Source organism: Rattus norvegicus, chromosome 10 (assembly GCF_036323735.1).
Source record: "Rattus norvegicus strain BN/NHsdMcwi chromosome 10, GRCr8, whole genome shotgun sequence".
NCBI classification, from domain to species: domain Eukaryota; kingdom Metazoa; phylum Chordata; class Mammalia; order Rodentia; family Muridae; genus Rattus; species Rattus norvegicus.
Genome location: NC_086028.1, coordinates 58315872 through 58342140, shown reverse-complemented (window position 1 = coordinate 58342140; position 26269 = coordinate 58315872). Strand labels below are relative to the sequence as shown.

Sequence of the window (26269 nt, the reverse complement as noted above, 5' to 3'; positions counted from 1 at the left end):
AGGACGTCACGTCCATGGAGAGTACATCACTCCCCCTTCTGGAAATGAAGATTACTGTCACCCATGCTTGTTTTATCTCCTGGTGATAAGAATTCATCAACACATCAACCTGGCAGGCTTCCCAGTGCCCCTGTTGTTTTGGAAGTAACACTAGTCTGGTCCACATTGGGAACAACGGAAACTTTGAAGACTCCATGGCTATTGTGGCTTCACGGTCAGGATGATTTCAGATCAGCTGTGCTAATAAAACACCAAACTCAAAGCTCCAGACAGCAAAGACTCTCATTCACAGCTGTGTTCTTCACTAACTGGTAAAGACTCGGTGCCATGTTGCCCTCAGTCAAGGACCCAGGAAGACAAAGTATAAACTATCTGGAGCACCACCAATCACTCACGTGGGCAAAGGGAAGAAGAGTGTGGCAAAGATGTCTGCTCAAAACAGACACACTTCTGTTTACATTTTCCCAGCCGAAGCAAATCAAACAAGGAAAACAAAGTAAGTGCTCCTAAGACTAGAGCACCGATATCTAGCCTGATTCTAACAGCAGCCTAATTCACCATTGGACAGATAAGCTGGCTTCCAACATACTCTGGCATTTTGCAGCAGTGAGCAGGTCATAACTTCAAGCTACAGGAAAGAGACCCCGATATGTGTTCAATTCTTCCTCCACTGGGTGCAAGAGAAGCAGCAGCAAGACATTTAGCTATCAAGCATGAACTCCAAGGCTCAGCCCTCGGGGTAGAGCAGATACATGGCCTGAAAAGGCTACAGAGTTCTAGTGACATGCTGGCCCCATGGCTTAAAGAATACCCATCCAGATCTTCATCATCATCATCATCATCATCATCACCATCATCATCATCATCCTATTACATTTACTTATCTGGGGCAGGACGTGCATGTGTCACTGCACAGGTGTGGAGGTCAGAGGACAATGTGGACCCTGGAGATATGACTCAAGCCATTGGCCTTGGTAGCAAGTCTGCTCACCCACTGAGCCATCTCAGCAACTCAAGATCTTAATCCTTATTTACACTTTATCCATAGCTCTCTTGAACATGCAAAGCCAGCTGCACCTTAGGGAGCTAAGAGGCTCCAGAACACTGCCTCTTCAACTGACAAGGTTACCAAGGTTTCCTCCTCTCTCATAAGTCTTCCCCAAGGCCTGCAACGTGACTGTCCCAACTCATCTGTCCAAAGGAAACCTTGTGTAAGATGTGTATCCTTGCCCTGGGGAACCCAGGCAAGGGTTGTTTGTCAGTCAGTCTGTCTGTCTGTTTTGAAACAGGATCGAGAGTCTTCCACTAGCAGCCTTCAAATGAAGACATAGAACTCAGCTACTCCTGCACCATGCCTGTCTGGATGCTGCTATGTTCCTGCCTTGGTGATAATGGACTGAACCTCTGAACCTGTAAGCCAGCCCCAATTAAATGTTGTCCTTTATAAGAGAAGAAAGAAAGAACAGGATCAATGCAGCTCTGGCTCTCCTGGAGCTCACTATGCAGACCTGGAACTCATGGATTCAGCTGCTTGTGCCCCCCAAGTGCTCACATTAAAAGCATGTGCTACCCATGAGGGCCCCTGTGGCCACCTCAGTCTTGTCAGCTTCCCCCAAACAGAGGGGTGTGTGTTCATCAAAGGGACAAACTCTGGAAAAAAAATGAAATTTATTCAGATAGCCAGCAGTGGGAGGTAAATTCATCAAAGGGGTTACCACAATAATATTCCTTATAAAATGACTCTTACAAAGAGACAACATGGTTTCTCCCCAAAAGTCACAGGTGCCTCCGAGCCTTGGGTACTTTAGGAGTCTAGGAGTAGACACAGTGATGGTGACCCTCTCCTCGGAGGTACTGTAATGTGGAAAGACTGGTGGTTCTCTGACCCTAGATGCATGCCCATCTGAACAGGACATTTCTGCTGGGCCAGAACCACCAGAGGCCAGCAAGATCTTCACCATGGAGAAAGGGGTGGGACCTGTGGGTTAAGGGTTCTCTCATGAAACTGGTCACCTCTTGTAGCAGGGGTTAGGGAGACAGGTGGCCATACATAGTCATAGAAAGGGGCTAGGGTGCCTTGCTGCCATCTTGAAAACAGTCTGTCAGACGGTGTTGGTCACAGTGCTCTGTGGTCCCTTTAGCTGTTCGTGCCACCTGCCTTCCCTTCTCTGGGACGTGCCTTTAAGCCGGTTGTGTTGAGAGGACTCGAGGTAACCATGGTGCAGCACGTTTCCTGAAGCACACAGCAAGGCAAGCACACAGACCTTGGCTTCCTCCTCCAATGCGTGTTGCTTCATGTCTTCGATCTCTCTCTGACTGGAGAACATGCTATAGCTGGTCCCTTCAACTGACAGGGCTATCAAGCTGACTGGTTAGATGAGGTTCCCAGCATTCCTTTAGACAAGGAACTTGCTGAACTAAGTAAGGATCCTTCTATTTCCCAAGACTAGGAGAGGAGACTCCAGCCACCTGCTACAACAGGGCAGGGAGGATTTTTCCAGTAATGCATTTGACACAAAACTGGACCAGTCCAAACGCTGGGCATAAACCAGGTCTTCTTTGCTTAGCTGGAGCCATGGCTGCATAAGTCATCTTTCTTTTCCTTCTGTCTATGACTGAATCACAGCCGAGCCTAGTGACCAGGAAGCTGTTTGTTTCTTTCTTCCTCTCCCTCATCCCATTTTCTTCCCTCCCTTGCTCTCCTCCCCCCACATCTGCAATTGCAATCAGCTCTCGGAAGATCCTATTCTTGGAAGGCACTAGCTTGGGGTCTGGTTAGAGCTTCCTGGCTGTATGATTACCATATGCCCTGAAGGGAAGATCTTTATCAGTCTAGATAGCACCTCAAGATCAAGTATAATTTACAGTCTGCCCACAGAACCATCCCAGAAAAGGACAACCCAGAGATCATGATGACATTGTCAATTAGGTAAGATTCCCAGCATTTCCTTAAGGCAACGAGCTTGAAGAACTAAGGCTCCTTCTAGCTGATGTCTCTCCGGAGCATGACCAAAGCTGCCCCGAAGGCTGCATCTACATCCTGCCCAAAGCACACTGGGAAAGGAAATGCCCTCTGGACCTCCTGCTTCAGGACCTCATTCCTGGACAATGCACTTCCACTCCCCACCACCCGTTCCACACCCCACTCTTGGAGCTGTTGAAAAGGAAGCATGGAGTGCAGGTTCTGAACAATGCCTCTGCATAGGGCCCGGGTCACATGGCCCAGGGAAAGGTCAGAGGAGGAGATTCTAGTCACAGAGGCCAGCTGGTCTGGCAGGTGCCTCTCCCCCAGCACTGTTGGGGTGATGGTGAGATGGGTATCTTTCTGCTGTGCAGCCGCCTGGATCATGCGTGAATAGACAGTGGATTCTTCAACCTCCAGACCTGTCAGAAACGAGAGGTCTGTGTGAGAACACGCAACCCCTGGTGGGAGGCAGAGACTGGTTTAGAGTCCCTAGGCGAAGGGACAGGTCCGTCTGCTGCTGCTCCTCACACTGTGGCTGGACGCTTCATGGATCAGAGATTCACAGTCTGGCTAGCTAGACTCGGCTGTAGATCCCAGCCATTTGTCTCTCTGTGACCACATCTAGACTTCTGGAAGATTGTTGAGAGTTCTAACACTAAACTGAGCATCATAACTATAGCACGGATATGGGGTCCTAAGGGACAAATTAAACATCCATTAACAAGCATCACTGGAACTGCTATTTGAGTCATCAGTGGAATCTCTACAATCCATAGACCCCACACTTGCTGTATGGGTGCAGCCTAAGCCATTCTCATCATGTGCATGAGATACCTGGGGGCCAGGAAGAAGTGTTGTGTTTGTTATCTTCAGCTGATTGATATCAAACCAATGTCCCAGCCAAGTTTTAATCCCCCATCCTATGTAATCTCTGCATTCTAAAAAAATACAGTTACCTGGGTATGGTGTAACCCCAGCACTCAGAAAGCTGAGGCAGAAAGATCACAAGTTAGGAGCCAACCTGGTCTATATAGTGAGACCCTCATCTCAAATAGGAATTAAAAGTAAAATACTAATGAAAGGGTTTGTTTGCTTTGCTTTGCTTCAGTATACTTTCTAACCAGATTCACTTTGGAGGCTGTGGCATGGCTTGGTGTAGAGAGCTCCTAACTAACATGGTTAGAGCCCTGGCTTCAATATCAAACACCATGGAAAGGAAACATGATTCTGATCTCTAACTTTCAATTAGCTAAGGGAGAGCAAACCCAACTTTGATGCGAGAAAACGTTATCCATACTAGGGGTTCTTTGCTAAGTGTAGTTCATCACAATAGCCTGAGTTACTCTGAAGGAACTGTGGGGCCTAGTCATAGACCCTCTGTTGGAACCAGTCTAGGCTACAGATTCTGAAATGCAATCAGGTTGGCGAACCACCAGCCCAAGGCTGTAGATGCTTCCAAAATTTGACTATAAAATATGAGTATAGCTTTGGATTCAGGGAAGCTGGAGCAGACCATAATATTCTGTGTGTATGAAAAGCTACCAGTGGCAGGGCATTGCTGGTCCCAACTAGAGCAATGCAGATGCGAAGTCACCAGAATCACTGAAGGGCATCTGTATAACGCCACGCTGAGGCCTACCCCACCCCCCCAGGCTAAGTCAGCATCTCTGAGCATGGGGAGGTCAATACTAAGTCTTCGAGGGGCTTTGTATATATGTATAAACGTGTGTGTTGTATGTACTTATTCAAATGTGTGCATGCATACATGCATATGTATATGTGCATGTAGAGGCCAAAAGTTGACATCAGGTATCTTCCTTGATCACCCTCCACATTATTTGTCTTTTGAGACATGGTCTCTCACTAAAACTGGAGCTCACTCGTCTTTGGCTAGGCTGACTGGCCAGTGAGCTCTATGCATACCCCATGTACTTCAGCTTTCCCAGAGTCCAGCTTTTTTGATGCTAGCATTCCAAACTCAGGTCCTTGTGCTTTACTTTACAAATTAAGGTATCTTCCAAGCCCTCGGTGGGATTTTAAAACTCCACAATTAAAGCTCGGAGTGTGACCTGCTAGTACAACATTTGCCTAGCATTTGTGGGAACCAGTAACCTAGAGAGCCACAGTGAGTCACATCGTCAGAGCCTCCAGCGTATAAATTCAATTACGTGCACTCAGGGGTTGGAAACAGAAAAACAATTTCAGTACTGTAGGGAATGAGTCCCAGTCTGGTCCCCTAAGAATGTCACTAAAATGTCAGCTATTTCTTTCCCTGCGTGTTTTAGGTGCTGGGGATCAAACCCAGGCCCTGGCACAGTAACCTTGCAGTCCACCACCAAGCTACATCCCCAGTCCCAAGTTTCTTCCTCTCCCCTTCCCCTTCATCTTTCCCCTCTTCTTCCCACCTGCTCTGAAACAAGGTCTTGTTCTGCAGCCTTGACTGGCCTGGAATATATACCAACCAGGCTATATGGACCAGGTTGGCCTCAAACTCATAAAAATCCACCTGCCTCAGCTTAAAGGCATGTACATCTGGCTTCCAACTTTCTTTTCTAAATGAGAAAATCAGGAGAAAAAAGCAAAGAGGAAATATCACAGAGTAAGAGGGTTTTGACCCACACTGAGAGGAACAACAGTACAGTGTGAAAACTAGGTTTTCACTGGAGCCCAGAACCTGCCATCTGTGAGTCTATAAGGGAAGATGCTAAGGGGGAAAACCCAGGTCCTTCCCCCAGCCCCCTAGGGATTCAAGCCTGGGAGAGCTAAGCTGCTTCTGAAGGCAGGACAGTCTGCCAGAGCTACAGCCAAAATCTATGGACACTTCTGAACCTAAGTAGCCGGTGAAGCCAGGCGGGCTCTGTTTTGAGGTCTTCCCATCAGAAAATTCTTCTTGGCCCACATTTGAGGAATATATAAAATTCTGCCCCTGGCCCTGGCTCCAGGTGGCTGCTCTTCCAAGGAACCTGGGTTCAAGTCCCAGCGTCCACATGGTAGTTCACAACTGTACCCAGTCCCCGGGAATATGACGCCCTCTTCTGGCCTCTCAGGTACTGCATGTATGTGACACACATGCAGTCAAGAACATCCACACACATAAAAAAATAAAGGAGAGGGGTTGGGGATTTAGCTCAGTGGTAGAGCGCTTGCCTAGGAAGCGCAAGGCCCTGGGTTCGGTCCCCAGCTCCGAAAAAAAGAACCAAAAAAAAATAAATAAATAAAGGAGAAAAAATTTAATCTATTTCCCATATCAAACGAAACTGGAGTGTCCAAAAAGTACACAGAGAAACTAAGGATTTGGGGTGTCTATCTGTCAAGACTAGACTTGAGGGGAAATGGTGGGTCTGTCTCTTTATCTATAAATTCTTCAACTATAGTTAGGTTTTCTTTTTTTTTAAGATTTTATTTATGTTACTCATATGAGTACACTGTCACTCTCTTCAGACACACCAGAAGAGGGCATCTGACCCCCATTACAGATGGTTGTGAGCCACCATGTGGTTGCTGGGACCTAAACTCAGGACCTCTGGAAGAGCAGTCAGAGCTCTTAACCACTGAGCCATCTCTCCAGCCCTAGTTAGATTTTCTTAAAACTCCATTCTTGGGCTAGGCTGAAAGTATCTGCCTAGCATGTATAAGGAGCTGGGTTAATCCCCTACACAGAAAAACTTTTTTGAAAAGTCATGTTCTTTAGAATGCACAGCATATAAATGTATAAGGCTAAGTCCTCGGGGGAACTGCTCAGCCAAAGGAGAGGAATGTACATCACAGTAGAATTTGAGAAAAGGGTAAATTACATAAACGTACTAATTTTCAAAGCATTGTGAATGTGAAAGGTCTTACAGAGAGAAACATGGAACAGTGGCAGAACGCGGTCCAAGAATGGGGTGGTGGGCGGGGGGAATCTGAGTGCCCTCAGAAAGCGCCAAGCAAACAAGCCCAGAGAACCATGGAACTGTCCCTGGAATGTGCTTGTGTGCCCCTCCCAGCTGTTGTGCATATGGGTGGTTGTTTTAGGTCACTCATTACGACCAGCTATTGGTATTTGTGTATCTGCCTCTACAGAACATGCTTTTGCCCCGTTCAGCTTGCCTTAGTGACTGCACAGTTCACTCAAGTGACTCTTCTTAACCCTTCCAGTATAAATTGTCTGATGCTCTGAAAAAAGTAGGCAATTGCATGAGATTTTAATCTACCTCACTTTCAGAATCTGTTCCCCCAGGTTCACACCACCAATTAGAGCCATAAACAGAATAGTTCTATCTCTTTTACAGAGCCCCCTGCTGACAGCTCAGAACAGTTGGTAGACCCAATCCAGTTACAGCAGTATCTGAATATAGGGTTTGCCTGGAGGGTCTGAGGACTGGCTGTGCAACTCAAAACCTTTTCCTGGTTCTTCCTACAGAGAAGCACTAAGACGATTCCAGCCAAGGAGGTAGAATTTACCCCAAGATCTGCCAATCCTGGCCTGCCGACTTGTGTGCCCAGTCAGTAGAAGCCTCCCAAATGCCTTCTGCCTGTGCCTCACCTTTTTCCCATATTTCATGTTTCCTAAGCTATCTGACTTGACAGGTTCTGGTGATCACATACCTGATGGCCACTATTTCCCTAAACCTGGATGGCTGGTCAGAAATGTCTACCTTCAGAGCTTACAGGACAGACCTCTGGTACGTGTGCCACTGTACACAGAGAGAGGAGGAAAACCTGATAGATTCTCTCCAGGAATAAAAGAAGACAGAAGGAAGGGCTTCATAATTCCCAGGGGCCTTCCAAGAAATCAAGACGGGAAGCGCCAACCAGAAGCAAGTGCTATTAGGACTTTATGATGCTGTCAAATGTCAGTGGTCTTTTTCCCTCTTGGGTTTCTGGTCATGCCATTCAGCTATTTGTAATCATCAGAAAGAAGACCTTAAATGAAAGGAACCAGAAGACCTAGACTCTCTAGCAGAGAGAACGACTGTGGGGCTGGGGGTAGCTGGAAAATAATTCACAGTCAGGGTCAGGGGAAAGGTCGAAATAATCCACAGTCAAGGTCAGGGGAAAAATGCCCGACCACCTGCCTCAAAAAAGGGAGCGGTGTATAGGCAGGAACACGCAGGGACTCAGTAGGTGGGAGACTGGGTCTGGACAGTACACATCAACTGACAAGGGCAACGAGTACAGAACACACCACTCTGCGGGCTAGACCTTACCTAGGTCTGTCATCCACTGAACAAGCATGTGGACAAACGTGGCCAGCACATTGCCTCCGTTGAGTGACGCTGCCACGCCTAGGTAGGTCCTGTCGAAGTAAGGGAAGAAGGCGACTGGGGCTGCAGGATCCGGAGTCTGCGGTGGCTGGAACCCCACGGGCATGGAGGCTGCCAGCTGGACCGAGGTGCTGATGTTGAGAACTGCACAAAGACAGCGGAGCTCAGCCCTGCAGGGCTAACTCGGGGTCACATAGCAAAACATCACAACAGAGTGAGAGAGGGGGACAAAGTGCGGTTCTGTTCAAAACACGTGTGTTCTTGAATAGCATTTCTTTTAAGAGGTGTAGACGATTATTCCCCACCGACTGTGAGCTGGACTTATGTCTAATAAACAAAGTACAGCAGGAACATTACTTCCAGAATTAGCAGGTTTGGAGACCAAACTGCTGTCAGTGTCCAATTTCCTCATCTGCTGGGGAATCAGAAACTACAAAAGCAAAAGCAGCTCAAAAGGCAATAAAGAAGCTTCGTGCTGTGCCACAACAAACCCTCCAGCAAGGCTATGATAAGCGGGAAGCAGCACATGGCCTACCTGCCTGTCAGCCAGGTGCCAGGGATGGGACCCCACCAACGCTGCCCATGGACCCAGAGAATACAACCACCCCCCGGGGGAAGGGGACTTGCTATGACTATAAAGTCCTCCTCCAAACTCATGGTGGTATTCAGTTCCATTATGAGGTTAAGAAGAGCAACCCGCAGGAACTTTCCAAGTTGGATCAGGTGGCTCACTGGTAACTGGATTTGTGGGTTATGGCAAGACCAGCTTTATTGGAAAAGCTAGCTAACATCAGCTAGTTTTCTGTCTCTCTATATGATGTCCTTTGTCATACCATGATCCAGCAAGAAGACTAGATATGAACTCTGGAGGCACAAGCTGCTCTTCCAGAAGATGAGGGTTTTTAGAGGAAGATGAAGTGGGTTCCTGTAACTAAGACATGGAGGATTCTGGGCTGTGGTGTGGAAGAGAGGATATAGAAACTCGCATGCTGTCTCCTATACAATGCCCTCCACATACATCTCTTCACTTGTACCCTTCACTATATCCTTTATAATAAACCAGTCAATATATCTCTCTAAGTGTGCAGAGGGAGTAGGGAATCTCAGCTTACAGACAGTTGTTCAGGAGCACAGAGCAAACAGCCGTATGCTGACGTATGAATGGGATGGGGCAGGTGACCTTCTCTTGACCTAAGCTCTCAACCCGTGGGATCTGAAGCTATCCTTACATGGAAGGTATCAGAGTTGAACTGAACGAGAGGACATCCAGCTGGTGTCTGCTGCTGCCTAGTTCATTGTTTGCAGTGAGTGGGGAAATCCGAAGTATCCAGTGTCAGAAGTGACCTGAGTCATGACCCTACAATAGGCAAAAGTTGTCCTTTCCCCGTCTAGGAACAGCCTTTACCACTAACCAATTTTAGAATATTTCCACCACTCAAATGGGAGAATGTACCCTATGGACAGTCACACACCATGTCCTCTAATGACCAACCATCCTTCTCTCTCCATGGATGTGCCATGGCATTATGACACTGACTATGCATGGATACATGGCTTTGTGCCTGTTTTCACTCTTCGAATTGTAGAATTCAATACGTGGCTTCCTTTTAATCGAATAGATAACTGTGTAGATAGACCAGTTTCACACCATTCAGGCCAATTCTACTTAGGGCTGTAGTGAACAATACTGGCATGAACTAAGGGGTTGGAGGGTGTTTGTGTGGATGTGTGTTTCTAGTTCTCTCGCTGTGTCTCTAGGACTGGAATCATCAGGTCTTTCAGTAACTCCATGAGTCAACTTGTTAGAACCCATAGACTGGTTTCCAAAAGGCCTACAGCACTTTACAACCCCACTAGCATGTTCTTAGGTTTTCATAGATTCTTGAAAAGAAACCAAATGGTGATCATATCCTGACAGGAAGGGTTCTGCATGCAGTGGTGCATCTGATGTAACGTTCATTGACAAGCACACAATAACAACAGTGCTAGCCCCCTCCTTTTGCCTCACCCTTCATTCTAACAACAGAACCCAGGGCCTCGTGCATGCTGGGCAGGTACTCTGCCTCTGAGCCATGGTCCCAGCTAATCTCTATTTTCTTGGTCATGAGAATACTGAAAGAAAGAGGGCCTTCTCCCACTCCTAGCCCTAGCAGGGGTAAAGCCCAGGAGGTCAATGCAAGGGGACAGAACTCTGAGGCCTGTCACCTTCCCAAGGAGATTCCCCTGCAGGGATGAGGGTGTTTCCGCCTTCTCAGCACCTTAGGATGCTGAGCCTGTGGCTACACTGTGGGCCGAAGACCCTGGGTCAGAGCTCGTACTGAGGAAACACCAGCCTGAGTCTAAGGAGGGAACGAAAGCCAAACTTACCTGCATCAGTCCTTTGGCCCATGCAGGAATAGACAGAGGCTTGTAAGTCACCCAGGGCTACGCCCACCTCCGTCCCTGCTGGGATTTCAAACCACGTGTGAGAAGTTCTGCCTGCCAAGCTGCCTGGCTCTGCAATGTCGGGGAGAAGGTGGGTAGGAAAACCTGCCATTTGCAGTCTGCAAAACAAAAGTGAGCCCTGGAGTTCACATGGTGTTTGTCGTGTGGCTTTTACTGCCTCCTGGAAACTCAGTGCTCCAGCTTACACACAGCAGAAGGGACGACAAAATGCAGTGTCATCATGACATGTCTCAGCCGTTTTTAAAGTCATGGGTTTGAGTTTTGCAGATAGTGAACAAAAAGTTGAGCTCCACCATGAAGTGGGGTTGGGGGACCACCAGTGGGGGACAAGAGCAGCCATCAGAAAAGGTAGAGATAAATAGAAGAGGATGGAGTAGGTTAGAGATGAGCCAGGCTTCCAGGGTATTCCAATACCTGTGTTTAGAGGGGACACAAACTCTCTGCAAAGGGGACACCAGGGCCCCAGTCCCACTAGGTCAGTAAGCACATTCCAAACCATATCAGGCCCAGCAGCCGTATGGATGCCTGATACATCCACTGCTCAGGGTTAGTGAAGACTGCATGGAACGCACCAGAAAGGCCTTTACCTCAACTACCACCTGCTTTCAGCTGTATCTCAGGGCTCAAATTGGAGGCCCTGAAGGAAGGGGGCTCACAGGGCCCTGGAGTTCTGCTCCTGCAAAGGCAAAGTTTCTGTAGAAAGAACTTGAAAGACATCCCCTCCTACAGACTTGCTCTGTGCCCACTCACACTTTAAAACACGACAGCCAGGGAAAGCTCCAAGCCCCCACTGAAGCTCTCCCTCCAGACTAGCCCTCCGTCTGGATCCACCCACGTGGCCATACTCACATGTCCGAGTTCCAGCTCTGGCTCTGGGTGTTAAAATAGCCCCAGCTAGCAGCGTTCTGGTCAGACATCAGGGGTCTTGGCAAGCCACACAGCATAGCAACCACATAGTCTTGAATGGTGCCAGCCACGTCATAGGACTTCAGAAACTCCGGGCTGTTTGTCACATCAAAAACAGTTCAGTACAATCTAATGGGATATGGAAGCACATGTTGTGGCTTAGCTGAGAGGAGAGGGCACTAGACATGGCACAGCTGGGGCACAGCCACAACCCCACACACTGAGACTCGATACTCTGAGTCCCCGGGAAAGGCTGTCCCAGCCACTGTAGATAAAGCTGTCCCAAGTCATCCCCAGGGGGTACTTGGGGAAGAAGTGATAGGCCTTGTCCCCTGTAGCCCTGACTCCACTATGAACTCAACTTGGCAAGTCACTTGCCCTCTGTCTCTCCCTCCCTCTCCCTCCCCATCCCCTATTCTGGTTAGAAGCAGATAACCAATGGTGATCCTCCGCAAATGGAAACATTCCAGATCAAATCTGAGCCTTGAGACCCCACCTTGCACCAGGCCACACTCATGGCACAGAGCAGTACGTAGAGAGATGCTGACTGGCTACAGATGCAACCTCTGCCCTTTCTCAGCCCAGAAATCACATGCAGGTTCAAAAAACCGTTGTCATACCTGTTTTTCAAAAGCCAGAAGATGGTTGCACAGCCGAATCCTGTGGCCACGCTGAGATGGGATGCTGGCTTGGGCAGAGAAGCCAGGAAACCACTGTTACAACGGTTATCCTGCCATGTGACCAAATGGCTCACGGCTCTGGGTTCAAATACAGGGGCAGACCCTCTCTCTGTCCATTCACAGCCTGCAAGAAAGGAGATAACAAAAATGGAGAAACGGTACTGAGTGGGTATAGGCACATCCTTGAACCTTCTCTGCCTGTGAGTTTATAGCACAGACATTCCCCACTCGGTGACAGCTTCATTCAAACATGGTTCTGATATCAGAGTGGCTGAGGGACACTGTGTAAGTCACTCACTCCTTCCATGAACCAAGACACACACACTCACACTCTCTCTCTCTCTCTCTCTCTCTCTCTCTCTCTCTCTCTCTCTCTTTCTCTCTCTCTCTCCTTCTCTCTCCTCTCCTCCTCCTCCTCCTCATCTTCTTCTTCTTCCTCCCTCCCTCTCCCCCCCATTCTTCTTGTGTGGAGGTGGGACCCGGGGTGGAGTGGGTGGATAGGTAGGGAAGAGTTAAGTTGGATTTTTTGGTTGGATTTTTTGGGGGTGAGGGGTGCTTGTTTGTTTGGTTTTTGTTTTCATTTTTTCAAGACAGGATTTCTCTGTAGCCCTGTCAGTCCTGGAACTCACTCTATAGACCAGATTAGCCTTGAGATCCACGTTAGCCTTGAACTCAGAGACCCACCTGCCTGTGTTTCACAAGTACTGGGATTAAAAGCATAGCCAGACTACTTTCTGCTTTGGTTTGGTTTATTACATTCATTTCTAACACTGTACCCATCCACCCTCATAAGAGAAGATGTTTAGCAAACTCTCGAAGTCCCCTGCTCTTCATGTCCTTCCAACCTCATGACAAAAGGATTGATACCAGATTGACCACCAAGAAGTTTTCTCTTTTCTTTTGTTCTGAGCCAACTCTGGATGGCACCCAGGGCCTGTTGAACTAAGCACATGCTCTACTGCTGAGCCGCATTCTGAAGTCCAAGGTCACTGGTTTAAGAGGCTTGGCCATGTTTACTCCACCTATCTCTTCTAACATCCTATGGAATTCCCTGTGCTCTGACTTAGATACTTTATCCAAAACTGCCTGCAGCACAGGTCTGTCTGCATCTGCAGGTCTCCGTGCCTCAGAATGCTCTTCATGCTCTTGAAGTTGAATGGCAGTTTGGTCCATTGGAACAGTCTAACTTCAAAGTTCCCTTCCTTCAATGTTTAAAAACAGTTGTGGTAGATTCCCACAATTCCTTTGCTCTACCTCCTGTTAAGTGGCAGTGTCTAAATATTCCCCTAGTTATACGCTTACCTGGTGACCTATTTGACCAATAAAGTATGGAGGACATCATCATTGGGAACAACCAAGGTTAGGTTATAAGAAGTATTGTGGCTAAGGCTGAGGAGATGGCTCAGTGGGTAAGATCACTGACTGTGCAAGCAAAAACCCTTGAGTTCAAATCCACAACACCAGGTTAACACTAGACATGGCTTTCATCACAGCATTAGAGAACAGATGCTGGTAAGTCACTGGGGCTCACTTGCTAGCTAGCCCAGTGAAAAGGGTGAGCTCCAGGTTCAGTGAGAGACCTTATCTCAAAAAGTAATGTGAAGGGCCAGTGAGCTGGCTCAGTGGATACAGGGCCCTGGCAGGCCACCAAGCTTGAGGACCTGGGTTCCATCCCTGCATCATATGGAGATAGGAGACAACAAACTCCCACAGCGTCCACCACACGTGCAAACACACACACATACAAACACAAAGGGTTGTAGCCCCCACCTCTCAGAGAAACCAGCCTCTAGGTACAAAGTCCAACTACCCTGCAGCCGCTGTGCTAGAAAGTACAGAAGCCCCAGCGGACATCTAGCAGACACTCCCAGGGGGTGGCCTTGCAGCCTTCCTCATCAAGGTACCAGGCAGGCACTGAGTAAGGCCACCTGGACCCATCCTGACAAGTCTTCCCCCCAGATAAATACCAGCAAGTATCCTCCTTCATCACCACACAAGAATCGGTCAGCTGATGCCAAAGCATCATGAGCTGGGACTAAGGGAGACTATCTGCAAGTCACTGCAGTTGGGGATAATTTGTGATGCAGCAACGGTGTAATCTCACTGTTGCTTTCCAGAGAGTACTGCTGTAGCAAAAGTCTAGTGGTCATCTGCTCCTTTTCCTTTTGTGTGGGATCTGACCTGGGGCTTTGTGATCTTTTAAATTTCCCGTCTTTGAAGTCCTTAAAAGTTCACTGGAACAGAACTGTCTGTGGGGTTTGGTACACATTTCTTACACCCTGGGGTACTCCATCTTCTCTTTGTCAATTAGGAGAAGTTTTCCTTCACTATTTCCTCCTCTCCACTTCTTCATCTTTCTTTCTGGGACTCATACTATTCAGATGTGAGTACTTGAACAGATGGACAGACAGACAGCTAGATGAAAGAAGATAGATAGTAGACAGATAATAGATAGATGTATAGATAGACCATGGGCAAAGATGAAGAGATAGATAATAGTTAAGTGAAGAGAGATAGATGATAGATGGAAAATAGACAACAAATAGATCACAGACAGATAAATCACAGATAGATACATGCATACATGATAGACAGATAGATATATGACTAATCAATCAACAAATGACAGATAATACATGGTAGATGGGTAGGTATGTAGGTAGGTAGCTGATTGATAGATATTTGTCCTTTCAATCTTCCTTCTGACAGGCCTTCAGTTTTGGGTTTTTTTTTTTTTTTTGGTTCTTTTTTTTGGAGCTGGGGACCGAACCCAGGGCCTTGCGCTTCCTAGGCAAGTGCTCTACCACTGAGCTAAATCCCCAACCCCAGGCCTTCAGTTTTTATAATTATTGTCACATGTACTTATTTGTGTGTGTGAACTCATGTGTGCACATGCATCTGCATATCTGCATGCTATATGGACTGTGGAGATCATAGAACAACTTGCAAAGTTGGTTTCCCCTTTTCGGTGTATGTAGATTCTGGGGATCAAACTCAGGTTGTCAGGCTTGGCAGCATATGCCTATAACCACTGAGCCACCTCACCCAGGTCCATGACAGATCTCTTTGTTCTAAAGCCTCGCCCATTCTATTATTAACTCCGTGTATTACACTCTCTGTTTCAACTACTATGCTTTTCACAACTAATTTTCCTGCTTCTTTTTCTTTAATTTTGCATTTTCAAGACAAAGTTTCCTTTTTGTAGTCCTGGTTGTCCTAGAACAAGCTCTGTAGATCAGGTTGACCTGGAACTCACAGAGCTCCACCTGCCTCTCAAGTACTGAGATTAAAGGTGTGCACCACCACTACCCAGCCCTGGTTTGTTTTTTTTTTTTTATATGTTCCTTTGTGGTGTCTTGTTGATATATCTCCGGTTAATACTATTTAGTATATGTGCTGGCTAGTTTATGTCAACTTGATCCAAACTGTAGTCGTTGGAGAGGAGCGAATTTAACTGAGAAAATGCTTTAATAAGATCAGGCTATAGGCAAGCCTGTAGGACATTTTCTTGGTTAGTGATTGATGGGGGAGGGCCCAGCCTGTTGTGGATGAAGCCACTCCTGGGTTTCATCTTTTTTATAGATAAGAAAGCAGGCTGAGCAAACCATGAGGAGCAAGCCAGTGAGCAGCACCCCTCCATGGTCTGTGCATCCGCTCCTGCCTCCTGGTTCCTGTCCTGTTTGAGCTCCTGTCCTGGCTTCCTTTGATGATTAATTGTGAGGAGGAAGTGTAAGCCAGATAAACTCTTTCCTCCCCAAACTGCTTTGGCTGTGGTGCTTCACCACAACAATGGTAACCCTCACCTAGTGTATCAAATTACATCTCGTAGACTGGGTCTCACTGTTACCCAGGCTGGTCTCTATCACACCATCTTCCTGCCTGATCCTCTTGAGTTCTAGGATTGCAGGCATACACTGCTTGTATGGAGCAAATTTTAAATTTTTACTGTGACCTTTTCTAAGAGTTCTGTCTTATACAATCAAATTGACCCAGTACAGTATTTTCCTTGAGAAAAACTGTTTTTCACGTGTCTGTTATCCTGGCGTGTTAGCTAAGCAACCTGGCTACTCTGTCCAGGAGCATCTGTGGGCCAGGGCTCGCCCTGTACAGAGGAAGGATCCACAGGCGATCTATGCCTGCCCCACAAATCATCTCCTCACACCAGGGCTTCCTATCTGGCTTCCGAGAACAAATGATGGTAAATGAATCCTTAGATAATATCAGCAGCTCTGGAGCTGGCTGGGGACAACTTCTTTTCTCTAAAGCCTTTGTTTATCCCTGAAGACACTGTGCTCCTATGGGACTATGGTAGGCTGGGGAAGCCAGAATTCCCCTCTGGGCTGACTGTCTCGTATCCAGCCCAAACCACCAGACAAACACACAATAGCTCAAATGAGACCACATCACTCCAGGGTGTGTCACAGTGTTCTTCCATTTTGTGGGGGTTCTTGTCCCCCCTCTTATGATGGGGGCGGGGGTGCTGGAGAGACATCTCAGCAGTTAAGAGCGCTGGCTGCTCTTCCAGAGGTCCTGAGTTGATGGCCCACAACTATCTATAAAAGGATCTGATGCCCTCTCTTCTGGCCTACAGACGTACATGCAGACAGAGCACTGACATGCATAAAACACATAAATAAATAAATCTTTTTAAAAAAATAGCTTGGGACACACACATGTTGTAGATCGAGGAAACAACGACAGCAAAGACTCTGAAGGCAACTAGTCATCTGTTTGTCAGTATTCCTGACGTGCATGCAGCCCAGCAAAGGGAGGTGACGGGTAAAAGCTGGGACAGCCGAGACCTACAAAATCTGCCTGGTGTTATGTGCCGCTGGGAGGCAGGACAGGGCAGGATAGGAATAAGCAGTTCCTCCACTGATAGTCTTCCCTCAGCTGCACTGCTACCTGAATCTAAGTGAGGGCTTCCGACCACAGTCTTGCAGCTTTAGCTCCATCCCTTCATCTGTCTCCAAAACTCTTTCGACCCCATTTTTACATTGTTTGAATGGTAACTTTACTATAAAACAAAAATAGAATGCTTATAATGTGCCACAGACTGACATGCTTCAAAAATAGTAATCTTTTTACTCTATATGGTTGCTAATTTGTTTTAACTTGTGTGGATGTCTGTGCACCACGTACATGCAGTACCTGTGGATGTCAGAAGAGGACACCAGATTCCACGGGGACTGGGATTACAGATACTGTGAGCAGCTATATGGGTGCTAAGAATTGATTATGTGATTGTTATCCCCATATGAGAAAAAAAATGAAGCAGGATGCTTTAAAAATTTTCCCAGCTTCACAGACCTAATAACCAGTATGGTAGAATCTAATGTAAATCTAAGAAGCCTGTTCCCAGAATCTGACCCAGTGGGTCCCCCCTCTCCCCATCCTTCCTTTCTTCTTCCTCCCCTTTGGTAAAGAGCTGTCCTATGTTGAAGCTTTTAATGAAATAATAATAATAATAATAATAATAATAATAATAATAAATAAACATATTCTTAATTTTTAAAAAATCTTCAAATATTACAAGCAGGGCAAAGGTCCTCCTTGCCCATCCCCCACTCGGTCACAACCCCCGTCTCATGAACGTGTTCTTGCTGGATGACTTCCTATTGTTGACACTCACGCACAGGTTTTGTTCTGTGTAGTTGGCCTGGGTATTTGTCTAATCAATAACACCCTGCTGTGTCTATTGCTCTCCAGTAGCATGCTTTGCACTCTCTGTGTGTCAGTATGCTTGAATGTGCCTTATTCTAGTATGTCATCCCACAGCATGGGCCAGACTTCGGGTATGTAATGAGTCCCCACAGGTAAAGGTCATGTTTTCGCCATAGTAAACAAAGATGCAGTGAAGGGTGGTGACAATGCCTCCTCCAGTACGTCTCCGGGACCGGTTCCAAGGATTGCATAGCCGCCTCCAAGGAGCACAATGTCCCAGGCATAGCAGGACCTTTTTTGAAACAGGCCAAGCTGCCCTCCAAAACAGTTCTGCTAATTTACACCAATTAAATACAAGCATCGACATTTATAATAAACCAGTTTCCCGCCCCTTCGACAACTCTTGATATTCCCAGGCTTTCTGGTTTCTGTCAGTCCACTGGGTGTAAAATGATGTCTCATGGCTGTTGGCATCTGCATTCTCTTTCTTGCAGATGACATAGAGCACTGTCTCCTCAGTATTTCTCTTCCAGGCACCCTTGTTGGTCGGGACCTGTAGTGGCCATTCCTGGTTGTCAACCTGACTGTATCTGGAATGAACTATAATCCAGAATTGGAAGGCTCCCCTTTGATCCTGATCTTGAGGCTGGGAGATACAAAGTTCTGACCTGGATCTTGGTATGGAGATCTTGAGGCAAAGTGGCTATGAATCCCAGGAGCTTAAGGCAAAGAGATCTCTGAGTTCAAGGTCACCTGGGACAAAGCAAGTCCCGGACCCAGGCGTGGTGGTACACACCTTTAATCTGGGACACACCTTCTGTTGGAGACTTACATAAAGACATTGGAAAAAGGAAGGGTCTCTCTTTCTCTCTTTTTTTGCCTGCCTGCCTGCCTGCCTGCCTGCCTGCCTGCCTGCCTGCCTGCCTGCCTGCCTGCCTGCCTGCCTGCCTGCCTGCCTGCCTCTGGGACGAAGCCACTGCTAGATCGCTGGGGAGTTGAACTACAGACTGTAAGTCATCAACCAATTCTCTTACTGTATAGAGACCACACATAAGTTCTGTGACTCTAGAGAACCCTGACTAAGACAGGACCCTTGCTTGGTCCATCTGACTTTTCTTTGCTGGTTGTCTGTCCTTCACTGACTCTGCATTAGCAGATGTTTCCGTCCCACCTGTACCTTGCCTTTTAGCTGTGTTTTATGGTCCCTCTTTCTCTCCCTCTTTTACTGAGCCTGAAAGCAGACTATGAAAACAGGCCTAACCACAGGCCTTGCAGAAATGCTCATCGCTCTCAGTCGATGCCTGTGTCCTCGCTAAAGCACTTAGGCCTCAGCAGGCGCCTGACCATGCTGGCTGTGTTGTGGAAGGTATGGGTTTCTACACTCAAATACTCTGTCTCCCAGGAGGGCAGCACAGGGCCTGCATGTGGTAGGTACTAAAACCAACCTGAATTATGGCCACCATTAAAAATGGCACAACTTGATCCCAAAGCTGGCTTTGCTGGACTCCATCAACAGGAATGAAGCAGTAAATACGCTTCCTCCTTCCCAGAAGCACAAGCAAAACAAGAAGGCAGTAGGCCGGCTCCGTGAAATTTTAAGCAGCACTTCCAGTGATGTGGCTGATGGTTTGTGTGGTTGGTACAGAGTCCAGGAGACAGGGGAGAGGAAGGCAGAGGTGACCAGACCACAATCATCAGATCTCTGCTCTCCCCTTTAGGAAGGGTTTTAATATTAAAAGGACATTTATCCTTGTTAATGAAGAATCAGAGTATTGGAAAAGCTTTTACAACCTAGACTCCCTAGACAAGCAGCTAGCTTGTCTGCAAGGACCTGACAGTCAGCAGACAGGGGAGGGAGGGGCTTCCTAAGATCCCCAGCCCTGTGGAGGGGACAAGGCTCAGAGGGCACATCACTAGACAAGGTGAGTCACCACTCACATAACCCAGGGAACCTGAGTTGCTGACCCCCAGACAGAAAGGAATGAATCCAGTATCCCAGCCTTGTAACCACCTCACCCATCAACCCAAGTAGCCACTTCTCTGCGTGAAGAATCTGCGCTTAGCCAGGTGCAGTGCCGTGTGTCTTTGGGGAGTGCAAAGACTCCATTTCAATAAATAAATAACCATTTGCACAAAAAATGGGTGCTATTTCTGAAGCTGAACGATAGTTTTGTAATATAATACTACCTTTCTGGTTTATAGCTATATGATATTTTCTATCATTTATGCCATTTATATTATTTTCTATCATTATGCCAAGCAACTCAGGGAGTTGATGAGTTGCTGTAAAGTGTATCCCTCCAGTGGACATCTAGTTGGGGAGCCCTCCCTTCCCTAAACCATTACTCTCCTGTGGTTCTGGTCTTTGAACGCTCAGTGTCAGAAACGGGACAGACCTGGATTGCTGCTGTGTGGCCAGGAGCATGTTATTTTAACCTCTCTGAACTTCCTTCTCCCCATCTGCACAGTGTTGACAGCATCATAAAGCTGTTGAGAAAGACAGGTGAGGTCATGCAGGGAACATCTGTAGCCTGACACCTGTATCTGAGGTATTCATTGTTGTCTAGATGTGTCCTAGCACAGTGTCCTCCTGAAGTGACACAGAATAGGTCACCACCTCTGCACTGCCACAGACTTCCCTTGGATGACAGATGAGGGGATGCTTTGCAGGTACATACTTAGAGGCCTTTGGGTCCCAGCCCCAGGATCAAATAACAAGAAAATAATAATCATGATGATAATAATAATGTTTTGCCTGTTAAAGGGATAGCAACTAGAATTAGGTAAAATTATGTAAAGATTAGAAACTATACTCAGCTGGGCTGGTGGCACAGACTTGTAATTCCAGCACTTAGGAGGTTGAGAAAGGAAGATTTTTTTTTTTTTTGCAGCCTGCCTGAGCAATTGTGAGTTCAAGGCCAACCTAGGCTATTTATCAAGGCACTATCTCAAAATAAAAAAGCAAGAAAGGGAACTGAGACATAGTTTAGTGATAAGAGTACTTGCCTAGCACATGTGAGGCCCCAGGGTTGGATCCCTAGAAACCACAAAAGCTTTTCAAGTACCACCCTGGGTAGTTGGAAGAAGAGGAAGGAGGATCAGGAGTTCAAGACTAGTGTTAGCTACATAATGAGTTCAAAGCCAGCCTGAGCTATATGGGACCAAATTCTAAAAAAAAAAAAAAAATACCCAGGGCTAACAAGATGGCTTAGGATGGCTTAGCAGCTCAATAAGACTTGCTAGACAAGTCTTACCACCTGAGTTCCATCCCTAGACCTATAGAAGAGAACACACACACACACACACACACACACACACACACACACACACACCACATGAGCATAATAAATTCAATTTTATATACTTTTTTAAACAGTCCAACCCAGTTTCCCTCTGGCATCTTGTCTAGTTACAGCTCGTCCTGTGGCCCCTGACACAATAAAAAGAAAGCTATGGGAAATCCTCTCTGCTAAATCCTGAGGAAAATTCAAACTCACTTTCTCCTCTGGCTGTCCACAAGTAGAGCACATGGATACAGAAGTGGACAGTTGGAGTCTTCATTACACATTTGAGCCAGACAAAATGGACACAAAGCACAGGTGACAGCATATGATATGTGGTTCTGAGGAGCAAGGCACTATGCCCATGCCAGGACGACCTGACCCTGGTCCAAGAGCCCTCCGCAGCCCTGTTCTTGGTCTGTTAAGTGACCGCAGCATGAGATCATTACCCACACCCAGCATACCTTGGCCTGTTTTCCAAAATAGGATGCCATGCATCTGTCCTGACACTCCGATGGCCCCGACTCTCTGGAGCTGCCTCGGGGGAAGGGCATCAAGGCATTCATTTAGAGCTTGGATGATTCTAGTCACATCCTGCTCCCGCCCCTAAAAACAGAACAGGACAGGGTGGGCATGGGCAGACAAACAGATGGACCAAGGAGGGAAGGCCTCCAGGGATCTCTTAAGAGAGAAGAATCATTCCCCAAGGGTCACCACCAAAATATAGACCTGAAGAGTCTGGCTGGCTCCGACTGGGCTAGTCTGAGACTATCCAACAAAGGCCCATTCCCCAACCTCAGGAAGGAAGCACAGTATTGGACAGTTCAGCTGATATATCAGGCTCTGCTGAGAAAAGCCTATTCCACCGTTGATGATCGGTAGGAAAAATAAAGAGAGGGTCTCCAAACAAAGAACGTGGAAGGGTGGGGCTGGAGACAGAGGCAAGCGTCTGGCAGACGAAATCCCCCTCCCTCCTCTCCATTCCTGGTGGGCTAGAATGAATGACTGCACACAGATTCAATAGGAGGGAAAGCAAATAAATTTATTAACAAGCAAGAGGACAAAAATAAGTAATTAAATCATAGCATGGAAAGAATCAGAAGCCACGAGGACCCACTGAAGTTTATATCACCACTCTTTTATAAGAGGAAGGAAGGAAGAATAGGGAATATGGAGAGTTTACAAAGTTCTGCATAAGGGAGGAGCAGAAATTAGCTGGCAAGATGAGTCTCCTCAGAACCCAAAGGATGGAGATTAAGCACTGAGGAAGAGAAGTTTCTGCGTGAGGGCTACGTTCCTCAGTCTTCCTGACTGAGCCTGAGGGTGAGATTTGAAGTGTGAGGGAAGGCAGGTCTAATGCCCTTGTAGGTTGGTCTTGTAAGGGACAAGGAGGGAAGTGGGATAAGACATCTGGCCCCATTGCCCAGGCTGCTTCTGAACTCCTGTTCCAGTGACCCTCTATCAGCCTCGGTCTCCCAAGGAGCTGATATCCAGCTTGCAGCTTGGTCTTGACACAAATAAGAGAAACGGAGAAGTCCATGTGGTTGGGTGAGGAGAGACTAGACTAAGACCTTTAATGTCCCCTATATCAATATTCTCAGCATAGCAGAAGATGCCACACTGGGGGATCTCACCCTCCTGGAACAAACTGAAGCTTGGTCAAGATAGCTCTTAGCCTAACAAGTCAACACAAAGGAAGAGTGAAGGAGGAGGATAAGGACAGGTGAGCTAGTGGGCTGCATAGAGAGCATATGCTGAGAAGGCAGCCCCAGACCATAACAAGAAGCCTGTCACTGTGGCAGCCAACATACGCAACAGTGAGAGACACAGAGGAGGTCCACAGCCGTGTGTGATCTCCACAGAGGAAGAAAGACAGGGAGAGGAGAGGTGAAAGAAGTAAGCTGAGGGGGCATTTGCTGAGGACACAGTCCAGTGTGGCAGCCGTTAACCATATGTGTCCGGTCTGCACTGAAATGCTTCATATGTGTAAGTTACATCTGAGGGCTGAGAAGATGGAGGTCAGTCATGTGCTTGCCTAAAACAAGCGTGGGGTTTAATCCCTGGAACCTCTGTTTTAAATAGTCTGGTACTGTGCTGTATACTTTGTAATACTAGCACTGGGGAGGCAGAAACATGCACATCCCTGGGGCTCCAGAGCCACAGCCAACCTGTTTGTTAAGCTCCAGGCCAGCAAGGGATACTTGGCGGGGGGGGGGGGGGGGGGGGCCGTCGTGAATAAAGCCTGAGGACAAAGGAACACAGTGCAAGGCTGGCCTCTGGCCTCCGCATGTATACACATACTCGTGAGCATCTAAGTGCACACATTCTAGTTCAAAGTTAATATGAATAATGCACAATATCTCACTAGCACATCTCTACTGTTGAATGTTAAAATGATATTTCATATACATTAAGTAAAATACATAATGAAAATTCACTTTACCCCAGCACTCAGAAGGCAGAAGCAGGTAGATAGCAAGTTCCCAGCCAGCCAGGTCTACATAGTGGAACTCTGTCTCTAAATAAATAAATAAGCAAATTTTAAATTAATCTTACCCACTCCTTTTACTTCTTTTAAAACAGCTACTCAAAAACTGAAAATTACACGTGTGGCCCACATTTGTGAGTTGCATTTTTGTTAGACAGTGGTAATTTAAAAGTCCCCAAATGGCCATCAGATGGCGCACCATCTCTGGACAGAGGCACCTCTGTTTAAAGTGGGTCGGGGTGAGTGAGTTGTGTGGGTGGAGAGCACGGAGGAGGAAAATGAGCCAGCTGGAAGTAAAGACAAGGAGGCTGTCTGTGTTCAGCAGTTCATTTTAGGGTTGAAACGCTGGCCCAGGGGCAGCCCTAGGACAATGGGCACACCCATACTCTAACAGGAAAGCCATTGTTGCTGTTCTTTCTTAGTTGAAAACATCAGTGGGTCCATACCCAGACCAAGCCCTAGAACTTCAGACCCAAAGAGTGCTCAGCAGCTCCTTCAAAGCCACCCATCCCTGTACCCTACAGCTGAGGAGCCTGAGCCAGAGACAAGCAACTAAGTCTGTCTCCCTCCAAAACCTTGTATTTTAGTGCATGGGGTGGAACGCACCTGTAATCTCAGCTAAGTCAGGGAGATCGGAGTTTGAGGCCAGCAAGACCCTATCTCATAACAGAAAGACAACAGAGACAGACAGACAGACAGACAGACAGACAGACAGAGACATCAATTTCACGAGAAAAGGGCAGTGCCTGAACCCACTGTACTATAATCCTGGCCCAGCTCCACGCTTCCCTAGGATCAGGGCCAACTTTCTCCATGTCGTAACTCATGAAGTCAAAGAGTCATTTTAAAATGCCCCGAGGCCCCAACCAAATTAAAAGTGAAGGCCTCTGGGAAAGTTCCCCCAATCTTTATCTTCTACAACATGCCCCAGCAAGATGGATTCTGAACCAGAGAACTGAAGACAGACCCTTGGCAAGAGTGTTAGAGACACGAAGCTCAAGTGCGGGGTACTGCCCTCAATCCAAGTTTCTGGCTGGAGGAAGCCTTAGCGGCCACCTAGTTCAGATCAGGGTTCAAGTTGAGCCCGAGAAAAAAGTGAGAGTTTACAACTCTCACGTTGACATTAATATCTTTAAATTCACTGGCTATGAACTAACCCTTTCAGGAAACTAACAGGAGTGGAATCTGAGGCCATTCTGAGCCTACTTCTATCATCTTCCAACAGAGTCCACTGTCTCTTAATTCATTGGGTTTTAAAGATATGTTTGTGTGTATACTATAGTGTGTGCATATGTATGTATATGTGCATATGTGTATATATGTGCATGTGTGTACATATTTATAGTGTATATGTATGTGTATGTGTATACATGTGACAGGTAGGGGGCAGCTCTTCAGAAGTCAGTTCTTTGCCTCCATGGTGGGTTCTGAAGATAGAATTTCTCACTCAGCAATTGCTATTACTGCTGGACCATCCTGTGGACCCCTGGATGTGTATTTTTCTATCTTCTAGTTTTCAAAAGCAAGTGGTTGTGGTATATAATCATCAGTCTGATTCTTTTTAAAAATTTAATCAGCATATCTCAGTGTCTTACCACCTGCTCTGACAATTTTCTTCCAGAGGCTCTCGGCTGGGGCTGGAATTCTTTGAGTAACCAGGTGAAATTATCAGTTCGCTTGCACTTCTGTGGGATGAGGTAAACCTAATTCTACATCTGATCACCAGAGCACAACCTGCCTCAGAGGGGGAGAGGAGGGGAGTGATGCCTGAACCAGAGGGCACAGGGCAGATGTGAGCCGTGCGCAGCAAGCGTGATAGCCAGGCCTGTGGTTATCACTCTGAATGCAAGTCCTCCCAGTTCAAAGTACAAAATGTGATGGGCAGAGAGTAGAGGGATCCAGCGCCATGGGCAAGTCACCCAGAGAAGTTTGAGAGTAGAAAGATCGGTGCCAGCACTTTGGAAAGCTCTAACGGCTTAGCCAGAGCTGCAGCCGGCTTTTGAGGCCCTGGAGGGAAGGGCAGCAGGCGGGAGTCAGACAGGCTGGGCAGTCAGGGGTATTTCTTCGCGGAAAGGTGTTGCCCAAGATGCCCCCAGGGTCGTCCGGGGGTAGCGGTTCCAGGCCGCTGCCTCACCTGGGGTCCGGCAGCCGCGCTCTCGGTCTCTGCCCCCGCAGCCCGGGCGCAGCTCGCCAGCACCACGAACCCGGATGGGTGGCCGGGTGCAGCCTCCAAGAGGGCGGCCTTTACGGACGTGGTGCCCAAGTCGATACCGAGAGTGACGGGTCGCGAAGTCATGGCAGCGGTGACAGCACAACTCAGGCGGCTTGAACCGCAGGCTAAGGAACTACACCCCCGGAGGGCAGCGAGGGGACGGGGCGTCCCTGCCAATCTTTTAACAGCTCCTATTGGTCGAGGAAAGCAGACTCATACATGCTCCTCGCAGCGGCCTCCAGTGATAGGTGGAGAGGACAGAAGGCGGGACCTTATGGTCAGAAGTTCCGGGACAGTGCCTGGCGTCCCAGGGTGTTCACCAAGGAGCACAGGGTTTCAGAAATATAACAGAGACTTCGAGAGCCCTGCCTCCCCTACAAGA

The 26269-nt window shown here is 47.4% G+C and overlaps 1 protein-coding gene across 2 annotated transcripts; it reads right to left on the bottom strand.

Annotated features, from left to right (window-relative positions):
- Window positions 1-1651: 1651 nt before the first annotated feature.
- On the bottom strand, window positions 1652-26076 carry Shpk (sedoheptulokinase). Of its 2 annotated transcripts, NM_001033682.1 has the most exons (7): window positions 25810-26000; window positions 21652-21793; window positions 12183-12366; window positions 11506-11658; window positions 10579-10754; window positions 8155-8355; window positions 1652-3384 (listed from the first exon to the last, which is right to left on the bottom strand). In NM_001033682.1, the coding sequence occupies exons 1-7, from the start codon at window positions 25969-25971 to the stop codon at window positions 2984-2986; spliced, it is 1419 nt and encodes a 472-aa protein (NP_001028854.1). In that variant the 5' UTR covers window positions 25972-26000; the 3' UTR covers window positions 1652-2983. The 2 variants fall into 2 exon arrangements, with proteins under 2 accessions (NP_001028854.1, XP_038941430.1); XM_039085502.2 differs by lacking the exons at window positions 1652-3384; window positions 8155-8355 and adding an exon at window positions 11244-11332 and having other exon boundaries at window positions 10619-10754; window positions 25810-26076.
- Window positions 26077-26269: the final 193 nt, after the last annotated feature.